General features: G+C 37.9%; 1 protein-coding gene across 2 annotated transcripts; it reads left to right on the top strand.

Moving 5' to 3' along the window:
• Positions 1-223: 223 nt before the first annotated feature.
• On the top strand, positions 224-2,997 carry LOC133294262 (F-box/kelch-repeat protein At3g06240-like). Of its 2 annotated transcripts, XM_061492915.1 has the most exons (3): positions 224-1,308; positions 1,405-1,518; positions 2,748-2,997. In XM_061492915.1, exons 1-2 carry the CDS (start codon positions 258-260, stop codon positions 1,440-1,442), a joined length of 1,089 nt encoding a protein of 362 aa, XP_061348899.1. In that variant the 5' UTR covers positions 224-257; the 3' UTR covers positions 1,443-1,518; positions 2,748-2,997. The 2 variants fall into 2 exon arrangements, with proteins under 2 accessions (XP_061348899.1, XP_061348898.1); XM_061492914.1 differs by having other exon boundaries at positions 224-1,518; positions 2,748-2,767.
• The last annotated feature ends 5,465 nt before the right edge of the window (positions 2,998-8,462 follow it).

Genomic DNA, 8,462 nt, shown 5'->3' with positions numbered 1-8,462 from the left:
AGCTTGATGATATATATTAATTTCACTTTTATTAACCAGGGTCCACAGCGTCACCTATCACTTTTATTAACCAGGGTCCACTCACATGCACCCAAATTCGTCATCTATAAAAAATAAAACAAAATCAAGACTGACTTCAGAGTATCACGACATCTTTTCCTGCTTGCTTGTTACTTACAATGACTTTTGAGTGTCTTCCCGAATCCATATTGCACGAAATCTTGCATCGCGTGCCACTCAAAGGCATCGGAAAATGCATGTCAGTGTGCAAAACATGGAACACCATGATCAAGAGCCACACCTTCATTTCCTCACACCTTCAACACTCTCTCTCCAACAACCCTCTGTTCCTTATTCGCGATTTAACCCTCTCCAACCAGGAGCAGTACTCTCTCTGTTCTTCTTCCTTCCGCATAATCTCAAATCCTCAATACTCATTCTCCCTTCCTAGCAATAAATTCCTCAGCTTCGTTGGCTCCTTAAACGGCGTCGTTTGCCTCTACGACAACAACAACTCCAACTACATTGATAATATCATCCTCTGGAACCCTTTGATACGTAAACACCTCCAACTCCCAACGCCAATTTTCACTTCCGAAACATTGGGTGAATTCTACACGTTTGCTTTAGGGTTAGGGTTTGATTCCAAGAGGAACGATTTCAAGGTGGTGAGGGTTTGTTATGATTTGAATGGCAGAGCTGTTCCTCCTAAGGTTGAGTTGTATTCCCTCAACGATGGTGCTTGGAGAGTCATCGATGCTTCGTATCTCGAATTAAGGGTGATTCATTGCACGAAACAGTTGATTTTTCATGGGAATGTGCATTGGCTTGCCTACAAGGTCACAGAGGGTGATCCTTATGGATGTAACTGTATAATGATGTTCAATGTGGAGAAGGAGATGTTCAATGAGATGAAGCTTCCAGAGGAGTTGGGTACTGTATCGTCCAACAACTTGGCCATTTCTGTGATTGATGGTTGGCTCTCGGTAATAGAGTACTCTTCGTTTCGATCGTATGGAAATACTAGATGTGACATATGGATGTGCAGAGAGGAGTCATGGAGTAAGATTTACTGTGTTGATTTAGAGAGAGGGTTTACAGAGCTATTAGGATTAAGCACACTTGATGAGGTTTTACTGGTCCCATTCATATCCTCATATAGAAGAATGATGTCCCTGCGTTCCTTTGATCTCATTAGCCTAGAGATGAAGGATATTGGGATCCAAATTACTGGGAAAGGTTTATGTGCCAGTGATTTCACGGAGAGCTTGGTTTTACTTGACAAAGAAAGCAATGCTGCGGTTTCCTGTACTTTACTTTATGTTTATTTTTATTTTTTTATGTTGCTACAGGTAATATTTTGATGATTACTTGTTAACTTACTGTTGTTTATATGTCGTGCAGTGTGGGAGCATGATGATGAATGGGTCTCAAGAGACTGAAAGCGAAAAAGAAAAGAAAATTGATGATGAATGGGGGGAAGCACTGGATTGATAGAAACGAAGCAATAGATATTAGGTAGTGAGAAATTTTGGAAATCTTTATATTTTTTGTTTTCTTTTTGGCATTTGATGATTTTCTTTTATTACAATGTAGTTAGCTTAGAAAAAGAATTATAGCAATATGTTGAACATGTTGCCGAAAGATGGTGGAGTAAGCATGATAGCAAATGCTATAGTTGCCTTAAATTTAAATAAGTTCTCAAGGACATCAGGATCCTCAATCTAACAGCTCATTTCCAAATTGCATAGTTATCGAAATGATAGTTCAATTGTGAAATATTTTAAAGTGTAATGTACTTTAATTTTAAGGTATAACTAATGACTTCATAGGTTGGAAAATTCGATCCAATAGGAGCTCTTTAGTCACAAGAAATAAGTCATTCTTTTACAGTTCAGCATGCCATCTGCATGCTCTCCAACTCCCTTCCAAAATGAAATTGATGAATAAGGTTTGATGTACACATGCTGTAATATATACTGGCTGATCCATTTATTGAACAACGAGCATAGCTTGTGTGAAGTTTTAATTAGGAGTATTTATGGTAAGCCTTTTATACACGGTAGCAATTGCTTATTGACTAGTTTCTGAAGTGGTGACTTGCATTATTTTGGGTGACACTATGTGAACTATGAGGGTCCTGTTAGGAAACCACCCATTATTAGGGTGTACTCTAGGAAGGGGCATAGAAGATAGAATCCTAGTCTGGGCAAGAAAGTGTGTCTGCCCTTTGGAGGGAAAAGCTGCTACAACAGCTTTGAGAGAGAGGGAGCATAAGAAGAGTGGGAGAAAGGGTGTTTGAGTGTATGCTGAGTATTGACAGAAGAGTCTTAGGAGAGATTTTTCCATTTTTTCAGCTGAAATTACAATATATTTCCCTGATATCATAATTATGGTGAAGTATATAAAAGTTCTTGTTCCAAGTCTGTTTTGATCTCTCTGATTTACTCTCAGGTCCTTCGTTTTATCCATTAAATTCTAGGTTTGTAGAGTGTTGTAAAAATGAATTAGTTTCATACTTCAATGGTTTTCTTTCTTGGATTTTTCATTTTTCTAAATTTTCAATATAAATATGTTAAGATCTCTGTATATCATTATATTTAAAAGATAGATGGAAATGGGCAAAATGTTCTTTGCTTGACAAGATGTATAAATGTTACATGCCATGATGATTTATATCTTATATTTAGTACCTGCTACTGATTCCTTTGTTTCAACTCTAACAATCATTCTTTGCATGGATACAGGAAGTTTGAATTATCAGACCACTCTACTTAAAGGATTAGTGAGGACCTGATAGCCTGTTCTAAGTCATATATTAACCAATGTTAAGATGCTTACCAAGTGAGTAGCAGAAAAACTGCAGAAACAAGTGCTCATGTTTATTGATTATATATGATGTACTGCTTTTATTTTGTCAGTTCTATATTTGTTACATTTGAGTTGAGTTTGTGAACTAGACTTGATGCCTGATGCTCTCCGGCAAGTATACCGATCGCACAAGTAATATAGAAAGTAAGTAGAGTATCGTCTCCACAGGGATTAGGTCGAATATCAATTAATATTCCTTTGAAGATGGAAGAATTCAAAAGGGTTTGTTCGTGACAAATAATGTCGATTTGTGTGAAATTGAGAACTGAAATAAAGACTTGTTTTTGTAATTTTTCTGTGATGAAGAATAAAAATAAGAACAGGAATGATTTGATTTGTAAAAATGAGAAAAGCATTGTATAGCTAGAGCGCACTCACCTTATGATCCCCACTTATTACTTTGGATTGATTTAAAAATATTCAATTAATTAGTTAAATTCCAATCCCTTGGCAATTTAACCCTTTAATCTCAATTGGAATCCTAATCCCTTAGCAACCCCTCATAAGAATTAAGCAATGAACACGATAATTCAAACATCTGCAATTCAATACACATCTATTCCTAGCATGCATACGAACCGTTATCCTACCCCCTTTCAGGATGAAAATCCCAATATTCCTATCTAGGGTTCTAACCCTCAAACTATCCTCAACTATCAGATTGATCAATTCTAATAAAGAGAATATAAATTTCGCACAAGGTAAAGATAAAGAACTTTATATAAACGAGTAGAAATAAACCAATTCGTCGTAACAAGGGTTCACATAGGGTTTGTGACCCTAACTACAATAAAAAGTAAACTAGCCAAACATAATCATGGCTAAAAATCTAATATTCATAAAAACATAAAGTAAAAGAGAAAGAAGAAGAAGAAGAAGAAGAACAAGAGTTTCTCTCCGGAGCTCTCCTTCTGATGCACGACGGTCTCCTTAGGTTCAGAATACCTAATTCTGTGCTGAGTCTCCTTTTTATAATCTTCTTTTTTATCTTCCAAAATTGCCCTTTTGAAAAGCACGGGCTGTGATTTTCGCAATCTGGCGCTCTTAGTGTCAATTTCACGCTAAGAGCGTGGCTGCCTCTGAATGCTGACGCCACTAGCGTGGGAGCAAGAATGGTTTCACGCCATCAGCGTGAGTTCCACGCTATGAGCGTGGAGGTCTCTGATTCTTCACGCCATCAGCGTGACATCCACACTATTAGCGTGGATTTTCATTTTGGCAAATCTCCATTTGACTCCAATTTTGTATGCTTTCCTACAAAATCAGCATAAAATCAGTTGAACAATCCTGGATTTGGAATTTCTGCAAAACAACAATAAACGTTGCCTTTTTACTCAGGATTAACAATTAATCTTCCTCTTTTTGGCTTGAATTTACCCATATGCTGAAGGCATATCAAACAATTCCCAGATTTGAACGTTGCTGTCCTCAGCAATATAATAGATTAAAGAGAAAAACAAGATCAACTCTGTGAAGAAACACATGAACATAAACATCTTAAGAAATCAAACTGCTATGCATGTATAACTTCCTGGTAAAAACTTCACAATAAAGCTCTTCAGTTGTATCAAGAACTTAGATCCTAGCTTGAATATTCCTAACCAGATAAATACACTCTCATAACTCAGTGTCTGAGGTTTCTGCACTCATTCCATCAATGTAGCAGTAATTCCATGATCTTGAACATATTCTCAAGTTCCTAAAAGTGAGGAACCCATTTGCCATGCATAGACTGATCAAAAGGTCTTTGATAGGTTATAACTTGGTCTGGTTTGGGGGTAAGAATCTTTTGGTTAGAAGCTGATTAATTTGGAGAGACTGAAATCCTAAGATTTTTTTGACATTGATTCCTTCTCAGCTCTTCAATTCCGCCATTTTGATATTTTGGGATTCTTTTCCCTTTTTCACTACCTTTTATTTCTTTTGTTTTCTCTTCTCTTCTGAGCTACATTTAAATTTTTCAGACCATTCTTTTTTTTTCATTTACTTAACTTTTTCTTCTGAGAAGTACCTTGATTCTAACTCTTGGAATCAGCATTTAAATCTCTCTCAAGGTGTGTCAATGGAACATGGTTAAGCAACTTTCATACGGTTTTTGAACAAATTGGTCTCAAGCTCAAAGGGGTTTAACAATGGAAATTCTTTCAAGGTAGGCTATTTGGCTCTAAGCTAACAAGAATAAATGTGCCTTTATCATATCAGTCATGCATGCAAGCCAGAGAAACAGTTCAAGTTCTAGAAAACTACTACAGTGAGGCCGCTCTGAAAAAAGATATTTCTGTTTAGGCTCAATCCTCACAGCTATAAGTCTAGCTAGAATCTAAATTCCAAATTTCACATCAAGCATTATCTAAGAATAATTCACCAAAGAACAGTTATACAAACGAGCAATCATCATGCTCAGATTATATAAAACGAATGAATGCTTCACAGATATCATGCTTCTTATGATTCAATCCACAATAGTACTAAGCCAGCTTTGTCAAATATGAGATTGCTTGTTCAGGAATTCAAATTTTTTTTATTTTTTTTTAAATAAAAATAAAGAGCACACAAAATACTACAAAAATAACTAAGAAAATTAAAAGAGTTAGAATATCTCCCCTGATAGAAGAATTGCAATTCTAAGGTGCAAGCCTACCATTCCCAGATTTAGAGAATTGCTGTCCTCAGCAATAATTAAACCACAAGAAGGAAGAAAAACCTGCACAATGGAACAAATAGTGGCATATAGGATGAACTATAATGCGCACATTAAAACATCAGAGAGAAATATACCAACACAAAGTAACTAAAAATGTGAAACAGAAAAATAAACTAATATACAAAATCTCCGTCAGCAAGGAGATATAATCAACCCTCCATGTCATCCCCTTCAGCAGCGTGGGATGACTCAGCAATTGGAGGATCCGGTGGTACTAGATGCCTTGGTGTATGAGACCACCATTCCCAGATTTGATTCAGACCATGAATCCATGTGAGGAACTCTTTGAAGCATTGATTTTTTCGAGAGACAGAGTCTCGGTGTCTTTTGTCAAACTTCAGCTCTCGGTGTCTCTTCCAACTCGTATCAAAGAGTTTCACCACTTCCTTTCTCATTGCCTTCTTCTTTGTAGGATTACGCCTCCTTTGAGGCTTCCTCACCTCTTTGACATCATCTTTTAGAGTTTGAGGAAGATCCTTCAATTCCACTTTTGAGGTTCTATCTTCTTTATAATCATCTACTTTTTCAGGAACCTCAACCGCTACATCTTTTTCTTCCTTTAAGACTTCAAGACTAAAACAATCGTCTTTGTGAGAAGACTGTTTTAAAGAATCAAAGACATGAATAGTAACAGTTTCATCATTCATTCTTAGCTCGAGCTTCCCGCTTTCAACATCAATCAGTGCATGAGATGTAGCTAAGAAAGGTCTACCCAGCAAAAGAGGCATCTTAGCTCCCCCTTCCATGTCCAACACCACAAAATCAGCAGGGAAGATGAACTTGTCCACCTTCACAAGAACATCTTCTATTATTCCACTAGGCTTCCTTACAGACTTATCAGCAAGTTGAAGAGATGCCAAAGTAGGCTTCAACTCGGTGATCCCAAGGAATTACAAACAGAAAGGGGCATCAAATTAATGCTAGCCCCTAGATCACATAATGCCCTGCCAATTTTGGTGTTACCAATTTCAACAGAAATATTGAAGCTCTCTGGATCATGACGCTTAGGCGGGAACTTCTTTGTAACAATAGCACTACACTCCTCAGTGAGTGTCATCGTTTGGCATTCTTGCAAATTGTGCTTCCTTGACAACAAATCCTTCATGAACTTGGCATAATTTGGCATGCTAGCCAAAGCTTCAGCAAATGGAATGTTGACATGCAACCTCTTGAATATATCAAGAAACCTTCCATACTGTTGCTTCTGATCATCCTTCTTGAATCTTTCAGGATAGGTGCCATGGCTCTCACATATTCGGGACTCAGCTCAAATTTTTTCTTTTCAGCAACAATAGGTGGCTCTTTTTCTTCACCTTTCTGAAGAGGTGTCTTAACATCAGAAGGAATCACCTCCTCTTTTTTTGGCTCCTCAACCGCCTTAAGCTTCTCATTAGCTTTCACCTTTGTGCTCAGCTTTTCTAGAGCTGCTACCACCTTACCACTTCTAGTTGTGACAAACATACAATCCTCCTTGGGATTTGTAACTGTGTTACTAGGGAAAGTGCCTGGAGTTCTATCAGCAACTTGCTTAGCCAGCTGGCCAATTTGATTCTCCAAATTCTTGATAGAAGCACTCATGTTTTTAGTATTGGCCCTAGTTTCTTCCATGAAGGCATTGGAGTGTTGAGCCATTTGTCCAACTAACCTCTCCAAATCAGAAAATTCCTTAGCTTGGACTGGTGGAGGCTGCAAGTAGTTGTTGGAATTGTAATCAAGACCTGTGCCTTGAATCTTCCATTGATAATTATTACCTCCGGGAGTAAAATTCTGACCTCTTTGAACATTTTGCTATTGAGGTCTTTGATCATACCAAATGTCATCCACTTGCATTTGCTTAGGTGAATTAGAAGGCATCTCAGGACATTTATTAGACTCATGATTGTCCTGGCAATATTCACACACAACAGCGGCAGCTTTGGTCTGAACACCAGCAAGCTGCATCTTGTCAAGCCTTGATGTCAAGTTTGCTACTTGCTGAGATAACAAACTGTTTTCAGCTAGCACAACATTATTACCTTCCAGTTGAAGGATACCTCTCTTAGGCTTTGCTGACAACCCTTGGTTTTCGTTGGCAGCCATCCTCTCAATCAGCTCAAGAGTCTCGTTTGCTCTCAGAGTTTTAATAGTGCCTCCTGCTGCACCATTCAACACCATCCGAACCTCAGGTTTGCAACCATTGAAGAAGATTCTAACCTGATTACCAGCAGTCAGGTTATACTGAGGACACCTTCTCATCAAATCCTTCAACTGGTTCCATGCTTCACACATTGATTCACCCTCAGATTGAGTGAAATTGGTGATACCATTCACCATCTGGTTGTACTTCTCCATCGAGAAGAACTGAGCAAAGAACTTCTGTGATAAATCATCCCAGGTTGGAATGCTTGCAGCAGGCTGTCGTTCCAACCAACTAAGAGCCTTTCCCTTAAGAGCGAAAGGGAACAACCTCAATCAGATTGCATCGTTAGACACCTGAGGGTGTTTTGTTGAGTCACAGATCCTCAAGAATCTGTCAACAGATCTTCACTCTCCTCTCCTCCAAACTGAGCTCTCTCCACCAATTGAATATGAGAGGACTTGAGCTCCCAATTGTTGGCAACATTTGGCTGAACAATACTCGCATTGGGCCTGTTGAATAATGGAGTTAGGATAGTATCCATGAGCGAATTGTCCTCTTCATTGTTCCCTGCCATGGTGTGTGCTTCTTAAAACAGAATATGCAAGCTTCTTCCGAGCAAGTTTTGTGTATCTCTTTTCAGTCTTGGTAATTTCCAAATCAAGTGGAAATTCTGTCTCTTTACCTCGAATACAACTCAGAAAAGAGATTAGTAGCACTGTTCAAATATCAAAAAAATAAAATAAAAATAAAAATAAAATAAAATCCACT

The sequence above is a fragment of the Gastrolobium bilobum genome, unplaced genomic scaffold (assembly GCF_033153095.1).
Source record: "Gastrolobium bilobum isolate Gb01-03AN ecotype WA unplaced genomic scaffold, APGP_CSIRO_Gbil_v1 utg19981, whole genome shotgun sequence".
Taxonomy (NCBI): Eukaryota; Viridiplantae; Streptophyta; class Magnoliopsida; order Fabales; family Fabaceae; genus Gastrolobium; species Gastrolobium bilobum.
Note: the sequence above shows the minus strand (reverse complement) of the source record. Positions and strands in the feature narration are given on the sequence as shown.